General features: G+C 54.5%; 1 protein-coding gene across 1 annotated transcript in view; it reads right to left on the reverse strand.

The window, feature by feature from the left end:
• Positions 1-642: 642 nt before the first annotated feature.
• The window catches only part of DGCR6 (DiGeorge syndrome critical region gene 6), a 341,424-nt gene continuing 322,633 nt past the window's right edge, over positions 643-19,433 (reverse strand). Inside the window, exons 2-6 of the mRNA XM_050746325.1 lie at positions 6,462-6,657; positions 6,222-6,382; positions 2,390-2,490; positions 1,642-1,782; positions 643-1,188 (exon numbers count right to left, since the gene is read on the reverse strand). Of these exons, the coding sequence (XP_050602282.1) occupies positions 1,039-1,188; positions 1,642-1,782; positions 2,390-2,490; positions 6,222-6,382; positions 6,462-6,571 (663 nt within the window). The 5' untranslated portion in view covers positions 6,572-6,657 and the 3' untranslated portion in view covers positions 643-1,038. The remainder of the gene's footprint in view (positions 1,189-1,641; positions 1,783-2,389; positions 2,491-6,221; positions 6,383-6,461; positions 6,658-19,433) is intronic.

Here is a 19,433-nt window from a genome sequence, read left to right on the forward strand (position 1 = left end):
CACACAGGGTCAGCTCTGGGCAGCAAAGAGGGAGTGGCTCAGACAAGGTCAGGGAAGTCTCACCCCAGACTCTGGCTTCCAGCATCATCTGTTCCTGGAGGCCAGGCCCTGCGCAGACCTGGACACCCCCAACCCTGACTCCACAAGGACCCAGCAGGGCCCATGGGCCCAGGCCAGCATGGAGGGGACTCATGCAGATGCAGAGGCCAAGCTCTCTACGTGGGCCTGGCACGCCTTCCCCTGGGGCTCCTGCCACCCGGAGTCCTCTACCCCAGTGACCTGCATCAGGCGCCTCCTAGTGGTTCCCACAGGACACTGACCAGGCTGCGGCAGGCGCACACCTGCACCCCGGGTCTTCTCCCACGCTCTCCAGCCCCCAGCCCCACAAAGCAGGCTGGATGTGGTCCTCATGCCCTGGGGCTTGGATGGGGGCCCCGTGCAGATGGCAGTGACAGCATCCTGGGACCAGCGCTGGGGCAGGAAAGGCTGGAGGGTCCCAGTCTCCGTACAGGGGGAGGGGTGGTGGGCTGGGCACACAGCCCAGGAAGGGGCCCCCAGGCAGAGGCCTCTGCTGCAGCAGAGGCGGGGGCCCTACTGGGGCCCTGGTTATGGCAGAACCTGCAGCTGTCACACAAGCCACACGCGGGCCACACTGAGGCATCTTTATTTCTCTGGGTCACACAGAGCTTGGGCCTCGGAGCCTCTTCTGCATGGGGGCTGCAGCTGCCAAGGGAGCGGCTGAGACCAGAACAAGCACTCGGGTGGCCCGCGGTGCAGGCTGGGATGTGCCCCGTGGAGTGAGAAGGTGTGAGAACCCCCGGCCTCACTCTCTGCTGGGCCCTGAAGCAGACAGCGGCAGGCTGGGCCGGCCTTCCTTTTATGAGACCAACCTAGCGTTTGGCAGCAAGTCCCAGACGCAGGGGGACAGGCAGCCGGGTTCACCCGGCCTCTCCTCAGCAGGGGACCCCTGTGGGCAGCTGGGAAGGCAGTGGCCAAAGGTCAGAAGATGAACTCTGCCCAGACTTCTGCTGCCTGTGGCTATGGTGGGACAGGGCTGCCTTTCTGGTCACACTGGGCAGCAGGTGGCTGCCAAGGACCTCCCAGTCCCAGGGCTGCCTTCCCTGCCCGGCAGTCCCTCTGCTGCAGCTTCCGGATGAGTTCCAGCAGGTTCATCTGCAGCATCAGCTCCTGGGATACAGAGGGACACTGTGAAGGCCAGAGTGACGCCCGGGCCCCTTTCACCCCGGCCCAAGGGTGCCAGGCAGTGAGCCCACAGGGTGGCCATCCTGTGAAGCCTGGTCATGGCCTGCCAGGACAGGGTAGAATCTGAGCCTCTGCCCCCAGCAGGGCCACTCGGAATGGCATGTGGGAGGGGAGCAGAAGAGGGCCCTGTGGGGCACAGCAGGCCTGGGGAGGGTGGGCAGTGCCCCGTGGCTGGCTGGCTCACCCTCCTGTAGGGAATGGGCCTGGCCTCCGTGCTGGGAATGGCAGAGAAATCCTTTCCAGAGTCTCAATCCTTCCACTTCACCCCCTATACCCTGAGCCTGGCTCCCCAGGGACCAGCGGTGAAACCCCAGATGGAATGGGGTCTGTGGGGCCCAGGGGCACTCGGGCTAGGGCGGAGCAGGCCCAGGCACTGACCTGTGGGTTGGTGGTCACATAGAAGCCAGCCACCCCCGCCTTCTCCAGTGTGCTCTGCTGGTCAGCCACCTTCCGGTCCAGCTCCAGGACGATCTTCCGGTCCATCGCCCGCTGCTCCTCACGGATCCGGTGTTCCACCGCCTGCCGTGGGGGGTGGGGCGGGAGGGGGAGGGCAGCTCAAACACATGCTCCTGCTGCCGTCCCCAGCAGCACCAGCTCTGATACCACCGATGCATCCTCAGCACACCCAGGCCTCTCCTCGGCCATGCGAACTCCTGAAGGGGGCCCTAAGGGGCTTCCACAAATGCCCTAACTTGGGGCTGCCTTGGGACCACACACACATCTCCGCAGGCACACCCTGCCCCATGGCTTGTTGGTTACATGCCAGTCTCTGGTTGTCCCTGTGCTCCCTGGGAGAAGGATGGGCCCCTTCCTGGCTGGCCCCATCACCCCACCATTGCCCTTGTACCCCCTCAAGGCCACCTGCTCTGCGGAGGCCCCAACCCACGAGGAGCTGCTATCCAGGGGAGCAACGGTGGGCCCTCACCCTCCACCCAGCCCCAGCACACCTGGCACCCTCAGGGAGGAGCCACCTGGTGGGACTCACTAGGCCTCCAGTGGCCCACTCAGGCCCAGGGTAGCCACCCACGCCTGAGGCCCCCACACCCCTTCAGTACAGCCCAGTCAGCAGAGCCAGGTGGTGCCCACAAGAGACCTGGGCTGGCCACCCTGCCTGTGCCCCCCATACCTGTAGTTCTTGCTGCTGAGCCGCCTGAAGCACAGGCAGGTTGTGGGGCCGGCAGGCCTGCTGGGCTTCCTGGTGCTTCTGCCGCAGCGCCTGCCTGAGCACTGGGAGGGATGAGAGCCGGTCAGCAGGTGGTGGGACTCAGCAGCAGCCCTCACCCATGGGCACCTGCCTTGCCAGCCCAGTGGAGCAGCCAGGCCAAAGGGGTATCTGCACTGGGGACGCCGGCCTCCTCCATCCTCCCACCCCACTGTCACCCAGGGCCGGGCCCTCCAATGGCAAGTCTCCAGGGGACTCCAGAAGGTACAGGTGGACTGCAAGAGGGTGGGGTGGGGAAGACTGGCGGGGTGGGGCCAAAGCTGCAGCCGCAGACCCAGGGCAGCTGGAGGAGGCGGGTGGGAGGGAGGCTGCAGTCTGAGGGCTTCAGGGCCCCCATGGCCACAGGCCACTGGACATCTACTCAAGTTCGGAGACCACCTCAGACAAAGGCATGGGAAAGGAGCAGGAGGAGCGGGGTCGCTGAGCCTGAGTGTGGGGCCTCTGCCTACCAGGGGTGTGCTCGGCCCCTCCACCCTTCAGGGTGGGCAGCCGCCTCCCCCATCTGCAGCTCCCAGCCCCTGCACAGCGTCAGACCGAGAAGGGTGAGCTGACCTGGCAGGCCCAAATTTGTGGGGTGCCATAAGCCTGTGCGGCTCTGGGTCAGGGAGTCTGTGTGGCTTTGAGGGGCTCACCCTCGGCCACCAATCAAAGCTCCACGGTCCCTGCTGAACTGTGCACAAACACAGATGTGTGCAAACTCTAGTCTGAAGAGAATGTACAGAGGAAGCAATCATGGGACATAAACCATCATGGCAAAAATGGAACATGCAGCACCCCGCAGCTGGCGCCACTGCAGTAAGTGCCAAATGGCTACAGCTCCCCAGGAAGGAGGGGTCCCTGGCCACAAGAAACGTGAAACCCAACACTCTGTTCCTGGGAAGAGCCCTGATGTTGCAGCTCTTCTCTGGTGGCAAGTTTCCAGGGAACTCCAGGGTCCCTGAGGCTCCCCTGCGGGTAGCCTGGCTTCCACTGTGCCTACAGCCTTCCCCGATCTCCTGTTTCTTGGCATTCTGTACACACCTCAGTGATGGCATTTATCACATGAAATATGTTTCAAACCAAGAGCTCCCTCGAGACATCTCCATAACACAGGGAAGCAGGGAAATGTCATCTCCTTCACTCTACTGATCAAACATTGCTACAAGTGCCAGGCCCACTACCAGATTCCACTAGGTAGGCAACCAAAAGGGAAGAAGAGAGCCACGCCGGCTGCCTGTGTAGAAAGGGCCTGGCCTTAGACATGCCCAGGGAACACAAAGGAGGCAGGAGCAGCCAGTCACCCCTGCCAAATCAGAAAAGAGAAGAGAAAGTCAATGCAGGCATGCCTGCTGCTGGTGGAACCAGGGCCTGGCCCAAACCTGAAGCACAAACAGCACTGGGCCCAGGCAGTTACTGAAACTCCCCATCCTGCTAGAAGGAACCACAGCTCTATGGAAAAATGGCGGATTCCAGGACTGAGACAGGGAGAAAACAAGAAAAGATGAGCATGAACATGTACCTGAACCAGAAAGCAAGGAAGTACTCACAGAATGACGGGGAAGCATCTAAAGGAGCCTGGAGCGCCCCCACTGGCCACACATGGCACAGTCTGAGCAATAAGGAATAATGAGCCATGCCCTTGGGATTAAACTGTATGCCTCTTACAGCTCAATAAAAAATTTTAAAAAGACAAATGCCCAAACATTTAGGGGAAGAAGTAATGCCAATTACACACAAACTCTTCTGGAAAACTGAAGAGGAGAGAACACTTCCAAACTCATCCTATAAGGCTGGCAAAAACCCTGATACCCAAACCAGATATTACATGAAAACTATAGACCACATTTTGTCATGAACATAGACAAAAAAATTCTTAACAAGATTTTAGCAAATCAAATCCAGCGTACATAAAGAGGATACTACAGCACGACCAAGTAGGATGGAATTCAAGTAACTGTAATTCACTGTAGTCATAGAAAATGATTCACCACGTGATCATCTCAAGAGCTGCCAAACGGGTCTACCAAAATCCGACATCCATTCTTTTTTTTTTTTTTTTTTTTTTTTTTTTTTTTGAGGCGGAATCTGGCACTCTTGCCCATACTGGAGTGCAGTGGCCCGATCTCGGCTCACTGCAAGCTCCGCCTCCTGGGTTCACGCCATTCTCCTGCCTCAGCCTCCCGAGTAGCTGGGACTACAGGCGCCCGCCACCTCGCCCGGCTAGTTTTTTTGTATTTTTTAGTAGAGACGGGGTTTCACCGTGTGAGCCAGGATGGTCTCGATCTCCTGACCTCGTGATCCGCCCGTCTCGGCCTCCCAAAGTGCTGGAATTACAGGCTTGAGCCACCGCGCCCGGCCAACATCCATTCTTGATAGAAACACGAATCATGGAGCAGATGGACAGCGCCTGCCTTCTGGGGAAGGGCGCCTTGCTCCGCTAGGAGGAATTTTTGCCACATTAAACCTGCTTCTAATCAGGCTTCTACCAGCAGTCCAGTGTACAGGAAACCCAGAGAGTGGAGAAGCAGGTTAAATGCACGAGGAAGCAGCCTGATAGATCCACAGCAGGGCATTTGCCCTGGACTCTACACAAAGTCAATGTCACAATAAATGCTGGGGACTGTTCCAGAAGCAAAGAGACCAAAGTAGCCAACTGTCGTATATGAACTTGGACTGGATCCTTATATAAATCAACAATTTGCCACAAGTTAGGTAGCATGATGTGGCCGTGCACTGAAAGTCAGCAGTCACCCGGAACAGTTAATTTCTCTGGGGGCTACCCTCGGCAGCTGTGTAGGAGACCGCTCTTGTTCTAGAGAACTTGCTCCCAATCCGAGGCCAAGGTTGACCCCATCCCTCGGTTGTCTGGAGGCATTCTTGGTTTTCCGGACTAGGGAGGGTACCCCTGCCATCCTGCAATGCGCAAGACAGCATCTCACCATAGACTTACCCAGCCACAAATGTCAACATTGCTGGGTTGAAAATCTTGGTCTCCAGGAACGCTGAAGACTCTAGGTGAACCGCTATGCTGTCACATGCACGCATTTTGGGATATCAAACACTAGAGCAGAACGTTCACTACTGAACTTTCAGCGGCGAGCACAAGCGCACGCAGTAGACTATCTTTTCAGCTTTTCTAAATGTTTCAACTTTTAAAAGAAGTTTGGGAAAAATAAAATAGCGAAGGTTGAAATCTGATGGTGCAGGGGCACCTGGCCTATATAATTCGCAGGAAAGAACTCCCAAGTGCACCAAGCATGCGGCTCAAGTGGGAAGCTCTTCGGGTTTGCGAGGGCGCCACAGGAGACAGTGCTTAGGAATTTGATGTGCAACTGGAACGAGGCCCTGCGAGGTCTGAGAGAGAACTGACCCTGAAGGGCGCTCGCTGCACAGCTGTCAACAGACCTCCAATTACGAAGGGCAACCAGTCAGAGCCACCACCAGAGTCTGCCTGTAGGCCAATCAGGCACCGAGGCCTAGGGCCGTCCCGCCTGGAAGGGGCTGGGGCATAGGGGGGGAAGCCCGAGCAAGGAGTTTCTGCTAAGAAGTGGGGGCTGCAGCAACTGAAAACAAAACTCGTTGGACCCACTGGTCACTAAAAAGGCACTGTCTCAGTCTCCGCGCCCATGGGTTTTGTCAATCTCGGGGACCTTTTCCGAACCCTCCCAGGGAAGGAGCCGATCTGCACAGATACCAAGAGCTGCCGGGAGGCGCCGACCCCAAGGAGGAGGCACCTTGTCCCGCTGCCCCCGCGCACCTCGGTGCTCGTTCTGCAGGCGCAGGCGCTGGTTGTACAGGCTCTTTTCAGTGAGGTGCTGGATCTCCAGTAGCCCCTGCACGATTTCGAACACGGTGCCGTCGAGAAGCGCCAGGGCCAGGTCGCTGAGCGTGGTGTAGGACAGGCGCTGCTGGAAGGAGCTGCGGGGTAGGGGGGCGCGGTGAGCCCTGGAGGGACCCGACACCGCCTCGGCAGGCCGCCGCCCGCCCGCCCGCGTACCTGGGCAACTCCTTCACAAGGCTCTGCAGCGCGGACAGCAGCTGGTAGTGTCGCTCCTGCTGCCGGGCACCGTCCGCCACCTCCTCCAAGGCGCCCGCATAACGCTCCATGGCGCGAACGCCCGCTAGCCGCCGGCAACAGCGACAGCGCCCCCAGCTTCACGTCATCCCGAGCGCGGCGCGACCGCCCCTTTTACGACAGTTCCGAACACAGCGCGCCCCGCCCCTCTTACGACAGTCCCGAGCGCGGCGCGCTCGGCCGCGTGCCCCGCCCCGCGCCCCACCCCCTGCGTCATTCGGGAGGAGAGGGGCCCCGCCCCTCCGCGGAGGCTCCTAGGAGGGTTTCGCTCAGCCCAGCCTCGCACCTGCCTGCTGCCGCGCGACCCTAGAGGCGAGATTCCGCCGCCTGGATATCGCAGGACCATGGAGAATCCCACCCCTCCCTGAGTCAGTGCGGGCTGAGGTCCCGGCTCCGCACGGGCGCGCCTGCGAGGCGGACTCCTCCCAGTCACCGGCCTTCCCCCAGAGTGGGGGGCTCCGGCCAGAGCCCACAGGACCTGGGTCTAAGGCACCATCCGCGGCCGAACAGTGGCGCTGGGGTGTCTGCTTCCTCCCCGCCCCCGGGGTGAGACAGACAGGACCACCCTAGAGCCTCTGGGCCAGGACGGTTGGAGCCGGAGTCCCCATTTGGGCCTGCATGGACGCCCCAGGCTGCCCGGCCCCCCAGCGCGAACTGTGAGCCCAGACTGCGCTTTCCCTGTTCCCAGGCCAGCTGCTGGGCCGGGGCTGGGGGGCTTCTGGTGGCTGGGGCTGAACCGGCTAGGAACAGGCTTTAATAGGAGGGGCTCGGGTGGAGGAAAGGCTCCTGCAAAGGTTCTGCCAGTATCAGGTCAGGTGGAGGGAGGAGAGGACCGGTGTGGCCAGGCTGCGGAAGCCAGCGCAGGAAACAAGGGCGGGGGCTGCTCATTACAGAGGCTGCTGGAGGCTTGTCCGAAGAGCAGCAGGCGGCACGGAAAGGCTTGGGGACACAGACACGCTCAGACTTGGCGTTTCACCAGGCATTCTTTAGCTGCCTGCGGGGTGGCTGGGCTGTGTGAGATGACCCTGCTTTCACTAGGTTAGGAATTATGACTGGTTTCCAGAGAGAACATTGGTTAGTGATTGGCTATGGGGGAGAGGGGACGTTGAGCCAACTGGGGTCCCCCTGAAGCGCCAGCAAAGTCTCTGGTTTTCTCCAGGATCTGTTTCCTCAGTCCCTGGCAGGATTGGCTCCGCTGCATGCCATGTCTGTGTGATCCCTTCCAGCCAGAAACCAGGAGTTAATAAAGTGAATAATGACAAGCGCTCAGGCCACTGCCGTGGAGGGCGGGCCACAACCCAGAGCTGCTCATGCGCAGGGCACCCTGGCCTCCAGGTCCCTCGGAATGGCAGGAGCTGGAGGTGGGAGTGGAGACTGTGGGAGCTGAGCCTGCAGTGAGTGGCCAGGAGCCAGCTGGGGCTGGGCCTGGTCGGTCACTGTTAACCTCCCCCGGAGGTCGTCAGTGGGATAAGCACCTGCGTGAAGACGCCTGCCTGTTTCACCAGTGTCCCTGCCCTCAGTCCCCCAGTCCATGAAGAGTATCTGTGTGAAGACTGGGGTATATAGGGCAGCGCCATGTGATGATGATACATGCTGTGGCCAGCTGGGCAACGCTGTTTTCAGCTCCACAGTCTGCCAGGTGGGGTGGGGGCTGTGAGCCACAGCAGGAGCAAGCCAGGCCTGGGTTTGGACACCTGCTGCTCTGCCTCGTCCGGGTGCTGATGCAGGAACGCCCCTTCTCCCACCCTTGGTGCAACATCTGACCTGAACCAGCTTCCCCAGCCCAGCAACACTGCTCCCCTAATGTGGATGTCAACCTAAAGAAAGAAACTGAACCACAGTTCATATAGAGAGTTTGTCTGGGCCAAGGCTGAGAGAGCTGCCCAGGACACACCAAGTTGCCCTGGGAGTGCTTCCTTCAGCCTTATCACAAGCAAGTTTTTAAAGACTGAAGGGGACAGGGAGTGGGCTGATATCAAGCAGGATTTCTGACTGCTTTCCAGAGAGAACCTTAGTGACTGGCTATACAGTGTTGGACTACAGGGTTATGGTGTCCAGCGCATGGCTTTTTATGTCTACTTGGCGTGTTTGGAACTCACAAAGGATGTGGCTTCAAGAGGTCTTTAGCTCAAGTGGGAGTGGGATGTGACTGCTGTTTCATTCCAGTGCCTCTGTGAGCCAGATAATTAAAGGGGGCTCCCATTCCTCAGATAAAAAGTTCCTTTTCTAACAACTGGCCGGTTAGCTCAGTTGGTTAGAGCGTGGTGCTAATAAAAAGTTCCTTTTCTTTTTCATGGACATGAGCAGTGGGTCACTCAGGCATGAGGACTCCTGGGCCACCTGTGGGTCTTTAGGGAGGGGTCTCATCCTCCAGAGCCCCAGGGATGGGTGATGCGTGTGTAGGAATGGGGGAGCTGGTGCACAGACGTGTGTGTCCCTGTGTGTGGACACGGTGGGCGCCATGGCTCTTCATGTCGGGTGCTATCCACCGAAGGCCTTTGCTCTGCGGCCACTGTCCACCTCCATTTGGCCTCCCAAGTCCTCCAGACTGGCTGGTGACACCTTGGGTTAGTGTGGGGTGACTGGTGTGTGTTGGGGAGCTGCAGGTCCCGTCTCTGACACAGGTGTGTCTGGGCAAACACCAAGGTTTGAAGGGATGGGCACCTGTGTGTATGTGTGTGTGCACGTGTGGCAAAAGGCTTTGCTGCGTGTTTTGTGTGGGTCTGTCTTTGAGTGTCACATGTGCCTTTCTGTGTCTCTGTGAGTTTCCGTGTGTCAGGTTGTGTGTCCATTGTGTGGGCGGAGAGACAGCTCTGCCGTGGGGCCCTGAGCCATTGCAGGATCCCCACAGGCCACGCAGAGGTGCGCACAGCAGCTGACCTAAGCCTGCTCCTCCCAGAACATCAGGCTGCACCCAGGCCACCGCTCACTCCCTCTGTCTCCCGAGACTGCTCCTCACTGCCTGCCTCGCCAGCCCTGGTGAGGGGGAGGCTGCCTGCCCCCGGCCCCCACAACAGAGCCACAGATGAGGATGCGGCCCGGCGCAGTCTCCAGGGGCTGCTCCGCAGTGGGTGTCCCACAGCGCGTGCTCTCTGACCCCTTTTGTTTCGGTGCTGTCCTTTTTAGTGTGTGGCACCAGGATGGCAGGGAGCTGCCATCTCAGGCTTCTCTTATTTTCACTCTGTGAGTAATCAGCTCCGAATGAGAGGGGCTCATTGTGTCTTTACTGTCCAATCAGTCAGGCCTTGGCCTTGGCGTGTCTTGTGTGTGCTTGACCAATGTACTGCCCGTGGGGTCTGGTGGAGGCACAGCACCCTTTTGGAAGACAGGGTCTGTGCAGACCAGTTACGGGTGACATTTCCTGGGCACAGCTTTTGCCTAAGTGGTGTGGGATGGGAGGAGGGCAGGGCCTCCCACTGTCCCACCAGCAAAATGGGCAGTGTGGCCAGCTCCTCAGGACCCCAGAGCATTTGCTCCAGGTAGATAAAATGTTGCGGTGTTGGGTGCAAGAGTAGGATTGAAACCAGCCACCCAGTTGATGCTTTGTTACCATCAGAAGTGTTTGCTGAGTCAAAGCAAATGGCCACTCAAAACCGAGTGGGCTGAGTGTGGCGACTCACACCTGTAATCCCAGCACTATTGGGAGGCCAAGGTGGGCAGACGGCTTGAGGCCAGGAGTTCAAGACCAGCCTGGGCAACAGGGCGAGAGCCTGTCTCTACAAAACGTTTAAAAAATTAGCTGGCGTAGTGGCATGTGCCTGAAGTCCCAGCTACTTGGGAGGCTGAGGTGGGATCGCTTGAGCCCGGGAGGTCCAGGCTGCAGTGAGCCGAGATTGCATCACTGTACTCCAGCCTGGGTGACAGAGCAAGAACCAAATAATAAATAAGTAAGTAAATCCATCCATCCACCCCAGAGTGAGTCAGCTGGGGCTGAGAAGGCATGCCTGCTGCTGCGTTGCTCCTCCCTGAAAGACAGGATTCCCTGGTTCCAGCCAGGAGACGATGGTCAACAGCCACTGCTATAGTGGTGCCCAGTTAAAACTCTTTAGTTCCTGTTTCTGTAAAAAAAAAAAAAAAAAAAAAAAAGTGCCTAATTGCATTTGGGCACAAACCTTGCAGTGAAGAGAGAAAAAGAGATGAAAGCGACCTGTGAGGGAGGCTCGGGTTGGCATGCGGCAGGTGCTCTGTGAGTGTGGTGGGTGTCGGTTTGCGCTGTAGATGCTCAGGAAGTGAGGAGCTGTGGAGTGCTGACTGTGTACATGACGCCTCCGCTGGCTGACCCAGGAGAGTTTCATGAAACAATGTTGGTGGACTCAGCCCTGAATCCCTCAGGCAGTCAGAGAGCAACCTCTGTCTTTTTTTTTTTGGGACAGAGGCTCGCTGTGTTGCCCAGGCTGGGATGCAATGGCGTGATCTCAGCTCACTGCAACCTCCGCCTCCCGGGTTCAAGCAGTTCTCCTGCCTTGGCCTCCTGAGTTGCCGGGATTACAGGCGCACACCACCGTGCCCGGCTAATTTTTTTGTATTTTTAGTAGAGATGGGGTTTCACCATGTTGGTCAGGCTGGTCTTGAACTCCTGACCTTGTGATCTCAGCCTCCCATAGTGCTGGGATTACAGGCTTAAGCCACCACGCCTGGCCTTCTCTGTCTTATTACAAAGTAAAGAACTTTAGGCCCGGAGCAGTGGTTCACGCCTGTAATCCCAGTACTTTGGGAGGCTGAGACGGGCGGATCACGAGGTCAGGAGATCGAGACCATCCTGGCTAACATGATGAAACCCCATCTCTACTAAAAATACAAAAAATTTAGTCAGGCATGGTGGCAGCTGCCTGTAGTCCCAGCTACTCGGGAGGCTGAGGCAGGGGAATGGCGTGAACCTAGGAGGCAGAGCTTGCAGTGAGTTGAGATCATGCCACTGTACTCCAGCCTGGGGGACACAGCGAGACTCCGTCTCAGAAAAAAAAAAGAACTTTAGGTTCCTCATGCCAAATCGGCAACTCCTGTAAAAGTAGGTGTGTTTGTTTTGCAGAAAAGAGGTCACATGCCTCGGACAGATCCATGCTGTTGGATCTTTCATCTCCTCTCTTGGAGATTGATCCCATCATAGTGCTCTTTGGAAAAACGACAGGTGAGACCCTGCAGACCAACCAGCTAGGTCGGAAGCAGAGCCCTGGTGGCAGCATGGGCCTGGTTGCTGAAGTGTTTGGTGATGAGGGGCGGAGGGATCTTTGCTGTGCCAGAGACCTCCAATGAGTCACACTGATGGCTAGTTAGAGATAATGCAGAGAAGACCCAGAAAGCTCAGGAAAGCCGTCCACAGTTGCTGCTCATCGTCTGCGCCACTGGGAAAGTGAGATTGCTTCCTTCTGCCTGGTGGGTTGTGAACATGGATAGAATTCTCCTTAGACCCCATGGGCAGTCAGTAATACATGCACGTTCTGAGGTTTGCCCTTAGAGCCAATGAGAAGAGGAATGTTGCCGACGGGCTTGGGCAAAAGCCCAGTGAGACTCCAGGGGGCTGGTCCTCTGGCTGGCACATGCAGGATGAGAAGGAGTGAATGTCACTCAGGTGCCCAATGGCCACCCCCATGTCCCAAGCTGGCCAGGCCATGACCACTGTGCCAGTGATGTGAGCGTGAGGAAAAACTTGCAAAGACCCACCAGGACTTGTGTAAAGGGTCTTCAGCTCCACAAGGGAACCGACCTGCCCAGATTTGTTTCCTCATCTGCTTAGCGCCATGGACAATACGAGGGGCAGCTGTATCTTCCCAGGCCACTATAAACCCAGCCGCGGTTTAGAATGGAAAACATGCCTGCCCAGATGATGAGATGTCACTGTGTGTGTGTCTATGGGCTACCATAACAAAGGACCACAGACACGGCCAACAGGAATGTGTTTTCTTACAGTTCTGATGGCCAGAGGGCTGAGATCAAGTTATTAGTAGGGGTGGTTCTGTAAACCAAAAATAAAATTCTAAGACCCCTTCTCTTGGCCAAAGGCATTCCAGAGTTAGCCTGAAAAGCTAGTTCAGGCAGTGATGAGAAGCAGAGGTTGGACATGTCTCGTTTTACCCTCCTCCCTTTTGGAATTCAGGAAAAGCTGACCAGCATTAACATTAATATAGACCTTAAGTCTGATCAGAAACATTTACAGTCTACTGTCTCTGAAGCCTGCTATCTGGAGGCTTCATCTGCATAAAACTTTGCTCTCCATAATCCTTCATCATCGTAACCCAGACATTCCTTTCTATTGATTCCAGGTCTTTAGATAATAACTTAACTCTTTCAACTAATTGCCAATCAGAAAACCTTTAAATCTACATATGACCCCAAAGCCCCCTGCTTTGAGTTGCTCCGCCCTTCCAGACCCAGCCGATTGTAAATCTTATCTGTACTGATTGATGTCTCATGTCTCCCTAAAAAGTATAAAAGCAAGCTGTACCCGACCACCTTGGGCATGTGTTATCAGGACCTCCTGAGGCTGTGTCATAGGTGTATCCTTAACCTTGGCAAAATGGACTTTCTAACTGGATTGAGACCTGTCTCAGATACTTCTGGGCTCACAGTTCCTTCTGAGGGCTGTAAGGGAAGGATCTGTTCTAGGACTCTCCTTGGTTTGTCAATGGCTGACGTTTCCCTGTGTCTTCACAATGTCTTCCCTCTGTGTGTCTTGTTAAGAGATAAATTTCAGCCAGATTACATTTAAAAGAGTTTGAGCAAAGAACAATTCATGAGTTGGCAGCCTCCCAAGCCAGAGTAGGCTCAGAGACTCCAGCGCAGGCACGTAGTGAAAGATTTATGGACAGAAAAAGGAGAGTGACCTACAGAAAACAGAAGTGAGGGACAGACACAGCCGGATTGGCTACGGCTCGGCATTTGCCTTATTTCTACACAGTTTGGACAGTTAGACATATTTAATTGGCCAAAACTTAGTGATTGGCACAAAAGTAGGCTAGAGTCTGCTTACAGTTCCATTTAGGTTATAGTTTACAACGTGCAGAGAAATCTTTAGGCTGATCTTAAAATATGTAAGGAGTTAGTTTTAGACTACACTTGATTTAACAGTCTGTTTCCAAGTTTACTCTGATAAAGACACCAGTTATAGAGTGGGATTAGGGTTCGCCCCAATGACCATGAGCTCATTTAACGTAATTACTTCTGTAAAGAGCCTATCTCCAAATACAGCCACCTTCTGAGATAACTGGAGGTCAGGACTTCAACATATGAATTGGAAGGGGAGATGAAATTGAACCCATCACAGTCACGAGGGTGAGATTGACGAGTTTGTTCTATCAGTACCTCCAGGCTGTTGGGGAACATGAATCTTCTCTTGGCCCCATAGTCAGCCTTTGGGAAACTCTTCAGTTCCTGGCAACAAGCTCCTGGAGTGGAAGACTAGACCCAGGCCAAGGGAAATGCCCTTCTGTGTAAGGCAGAGAAAAGGACCACAATGGAAGATCCAGACTAGGCTGGAGGACCCTGTGGGCCTGTCTGTGACACCAGGGTATTCCCAAAGAGATCGGTGATCTGCCCACAAGGGAGGTTCTCTCCCTCCCAGGCCACAGAAAGATCACACATTTAAAGATCTCCATCTCGGCCAGGCGCGGCAGCTCATGCCTGTAATCCCAGCACTTTGGGAGGCCAAGATGGGTGGATCCCCTGAGGTTACGAGTTTGAGACCAGCCTGGCCAACATGGTGAAGCCCTGTCTCTACTAAAAGTACAAAAATTAGCCTGGTGTGGTGGCGGATGCCTGTAATCCCAGCTACTCGGGAGGCTTAGGCAGGAGAATTGCTTGAACCCAGAAGGCAGAGGTTGCAGTGAGCTGAGATCATGCCATTGCACTCCAGCCTGGATGACAAGAATTAAACTCCGTAAAAAAAAAAAAAAAAAAAGTAAATAAAAATAAAGATCCCTGTCTCCCTTGGTGTTTTCTGGGCACTGTCAGAGGCCTGGAGTCCTAGACCCCTCCTGAGGCCTGTGCTGCTCTGACTGGTGGCTGCCCCCATCCAACACCTTCACACCTCCCTCCCCAGGCCTGAGAACCAGGGGAGCAGATGTGGAAATGCCAGTCTGAGGGCAGGAGAAAATGAGATGAGATGTCCAGCCCCAGTAGTGAGGGAGGGAAAAGGGAAGTGAATTCTCCTTCCCCAGCCTTTGTTCCACTCAGGCCCTCAGTGGATTGGGTGATGCCCATCACACTGGGGAGGGCCGTCTGCTTTACCCACTGGCTCACAAGCTAAGTGTACCTGGAAATGCCCTCACGGGCACACGTGGAACAGTGTGCAGTCTGGGCACGCCGTGGCCCAGCCAGGATGGTCAACATAAAATCAACCATCGCAGGACCATGGGGGCTGATGAACGATCTCTGAGCTCACTGGAGAGAAACCTCCAGTGAACAAAGAGGAGGCACCGATACTCGAATTCTGATTTGCTTGCTCAAGTATTGGCGGCAGCTCACGCCTCACCCGGAGACCTTGCTCAGCTCATTACATAAGATCTTCTAAAAGGCAGCCACTTTTGCGTGGCAATTCAGCCAATAAGCCTAGAAACCATCCAGCAGGCCGTGCGTGTGGCCTTTGTGCTCGGCCCGGGCCTGCTGTGCACTGGCTGTGCACCAAGCCTGGTGTGGGAGGGGGTTTCTCCTGTCAGCCCCACCACGTAAAGCCTTTGTTATTGCCTGTGGTCAGGACTAACAAATCACACACAGGAGCCGGGCTCAATTATGACACTATGTGACACGTGGCATTACAAATAGTCAAAACTAGGGACACAGACCTGAGACACATTACACTGCTATATAGCATACCTGTTGTGAAAGCAGATAAAATGTAAAAGCTGCTGGGACCCCCCAGACACTTTGAGCCTTGAGAGAGATGTGACTGATCTGAGCCACGTAAGCGGGTAGCTGCAACTTCAGCTTCTCGGATCATACATTCTCTCTTCCTCACTGTTCATGTTCTGTAAATGACCAGGAGAAACCAGAGACCAGGCCTCCCCTCCTAGTCACTGGTCTTCGTCATATTTTATTGTCCTTTATTGTCCTGTACCTAACTCAGACAAGACGGTACAAAAGACCACGTTTCACATCTTCATTGTGGGTTTTTTTTTTTTTGAAACGGAGTCTTGCTCTGTCGCCCAGGCTGGAGTGCGGTGGCGTGATCTTGGCTCACTACATGTTCCGCCCCCTGGGTTCACACCATTCTCCTGCCTCAGCCTCCCAAGTAGCTGGGACTACAGGCGCCTGCCATCACGCCCAGCTAATTTTTTGTATTTTTAGTAGAGACGGAGTTTCACCATGTTAGCCAGGATGGTCTCGATCTCCTGACCTTGTGATCCGCCCGCCTCGGCCTCCCAGAGTGCTGGGATTACAGGCGTGAGCCACTGCGCCCGGCCGTGAAATGTTCAATATGCCTTTCCCATACAGGAATACTGCCTTGACTGATCAGATTACTGTAACTGCATGCTAGCCTTGAGGGAATGTTGAAACCCTGCTAAGCTTCCCAAACCTCATTTATGTAAATGAGCCCCAAAACTTCTCCACTTTGGGGCACTTGAATTCCATTCTTTGGAATCTGTGTTCCTGGGTGGCTGTCGCCAAGGTTTGTGCTCAAATAAACTCTACATTTCACCATATTTCCTGAAACTTGCTATGTAAGGTTGACAATATCATATGGCAACCAAGAGATGGCCTGCAGATGTGAGTCACATTATATCACTGGATGACTTATTTTAATTTTCTTATTTTTGAGGCAGGGTCTAGCTTTGTTGCCCAGGCTGGAGTGTAGTAGCACAATCTCGGCTCACCGTAGCCTCTGCTTCCTCGGTTCAAGTCATCCTCCCACCTCAGCCTCCTGAGTAGCTGGGAATGCAGACACACACCACCACGCCTGGCTAATTTTTGTATTTTTAGTAGAAACAGGGTTTCACCATGTTGCCCAGGCGGGTCTTGAACTCCTGAGCTCAAGCGATCTACCCACCTCAGACTCCCAAAGCGTGGGGATTATAGGTGTGAGCCACCATGCCTGGGCCACTGGATGACTTATGATATCATATGTGACATTGTGACATCATGTGAGTCAGGGATGTACCCCGTTCTCAGCTGCTATATGCTGTTACACTGACAGAATGAGAGCGAGGCATGTGTCCCACTCGCTCAGCTGTTGTATTATATCATACAAGGTGCAGTGACTAAGTGTGTCAGCTGTGTCCTCATCCTACATAGCATGTGAGAGTGCGTGACAGGAGATAGGATGCAGAACTGAGGAGCGTTACACGCCTAGGCAATAAAGGCGCCAGCATCAGCTGAGAGCGCAGGCAGACCTCAGTCATATTTGTCACTATGTAACTAAAAATACAAAATTAGCTGGGTGAGGTGGTGCACACCTGTGGTCCCCGCTACTCAGGAGGCTGAGGCAGGAGAATCGCTTGAACCCAGGAGGCGGAGGGTGCAGTGAGCTGAGATTGCACCACTGCACTCCAGCCTGGAGGACAGAGTGATACTGTAGCTCAAAAAATAAAATAAAATAAAATAATAATAATAATCTAGGACAACCAAGAGAGGGACTCAGACTCACCTTACTGTATGTCACATATGGTATTTAACACTTGAGGGGGACATGTACTTGTCACTTTGTATCACTATGTCCTATATGATAGCCAATGATAACCCAAGAGGGGGAGGCAGCCCTGTTCACACCATGTCACCATGTCACTTATGATATTATATGACATCAAGGAGCCCAGACCTCAGTTGCATTATGTCACTATGGCACATACAGTATCATACAACAACTGACAGAAGAGATGCAGGCCTGATTCACAGTGTATGTGAGTCACAAATGTCACTATGACATCATACAGCAGGTGAGGGGATAGTCATTACTCACCTCGGGGCACATTGTCACACATGATACCATATGATAGCAGAGGGCGGATGCAGAACTGAGTTGTATTATGTCACTATGTAGCCTGTGACAGATGATAGCTGATGGGGGTGAAGACCAAAGTCACATTTTGTACCCACATTATATGAAATACACAACATGCACGAGGGAGATGCAGACACAAATCACACTGTGTGCTGTGTCCCATAGACATGTTTAATTCCTGTGTTGAAGAGAGCCGGGTTCATGAATGAACTTAGTCACTCACCTTGTATGAAATAACACAGCAGCTGAGAGTGGGACACATTCCTCCTTCCCATTCTGTCGGTGAACGACCACACACTGTGTTACTGTCTGAGCCACTGTGTTTAGCCGTGTATAGCGCACGTGGCACACTGTTCACTGATACATATTTGCTCCGTATTGAAGTGAGGCACATGCGTGAGTGATTGAGAATAATGCTACCTCTGTGAAGCACTGCATTCAGAAGCATGAGGTTCATGTACTACCATCTACTGTGATACATATTTAAATGTTAAGTTTAACAGGTCTACCATGAGTGAGTGAGCCTCACATTATCTTTGAGAATCAATGTGTTTAGCAGGGTGTGGTTCATCTAATATAGCTTTCTTTAATACATGTTCATCATCTGTGTTTATTAGAAATAGGTTTGTGAGTGACTTAGCATAGTGTTTTCCCTATGAAACCCTGGTTTTTTTCTTTTTTTTTTTGAGACGGAGTTTTGCTCTTGTCGCCCAGGCTGGGGTGCGATGGTGTGGTCTCAGCTCACTGCAACCTCTGCCTCCCAGGTTCAAGCAATCCTCCTGCCTCAGCCTCCCGAGTAGCTGAGATTACAGGCATCTGCCACCATGCCCACCTAATTTTTGTATTTTTAGTAGAGACGGGGTTTCACCATGTTAGCCGGGCTGGTGTCGAGCTCCTGACCTCAGGTGATCTGCCCGCCTCAGCCTCCCAAATTGCTGGCATTACAGGCATGAGCCACCATACCCAGCCGAAACCCTGTTTTAAGAAGTGTGTGGGCCGGGCACGGTGGCTCAAGCCTGTAATCCCAGCACTTTGGGAGGCCGAGACGGGCGGATCACGAGGTCAGGAGATCGAGACCATCCTGGCTAACCCGGTGAAACCCCATCTCTAGTAAAAAAATACAAAAAAATAGCCGGGCGAGGTGGCGAGCGTCTGTAGTCCCAGCTACTCGGGAGGCTGAGGCAGGAGAATGGCGTAAACCTGGGAGGCAGAGCTTGCAGTGAGCCGAGATCCGGCCACTGCACTCCAGGCTGGGCGACAGAGCGAGACTCCGTCTCAAAAAAAAAAAAAAAAAAAAAAAAAGAAGTGTGTGGTGGCTGGGTGCGGTGGCTCACGCCTGTAATCCCAGCACTTTGGGAGGCCGAGGCTGGCAGATCATGAGGTCAGGAGATCGAGACCACCCTGGCTAGCCCGGTGAAACCCCATCTCTACTAAAAAAATACAAAAAATTAGCCAGGTGTGGTGGCAGATGCCTGCAGTCCCAGCTACTCGGGAGGCTGAGGCAGGAGCAGGAGAATGGCGTGAACCTGGGAGGCAGAGTTTGCAGTGAGCCGAGATCACGCCACTGCACTCCAGCCTGGGTGACAGAGCCAGACTCCATCTCAAAAAAAAAAAAAAAAAAAAACAAGGCCAGGTGCGGTGGCTCAAGCCTGTAATCCCAGCACTTTGGGAGGCCGAGATGGGCAGATCACGAGGTCAGGAGATCGAGACCATCCTGGCTAACACGGTGAAACCCCGTCTCCACTAAGAAATACAAAAAACTAGCCGGGTGAGGTGGCGGGCGCCTGTAGTCCCAGCTACTCAGGAGGCTGAGGCCGGAGAATGGCGTGAACCCAGGAGGCGGAGCTTGCAGTGAGCTGAGATCCGGCCACTGCACTCCAGCCTGGGCTACAGAGCGAGACTCCGTCTCAAAAAAAAAAAGAAGTGTGTGGTGCAGGTACTACTTTCTTTGTTGTTCCGTGTTC

This window comes from Macaca thibetana, chromosome 10 (assembly GCF_024542745.1).
Source record: "Macaca thibetana thibetana isolate TM-01 chromosome 10, ASM2454274v1, whole genome shotgun sequence".
Lineage (NCBI taxonomy): Eukaryota > Metazoa > Chordata > Mammalia > Primates > Cercopithecidae > Macaca > Macaca thibetana.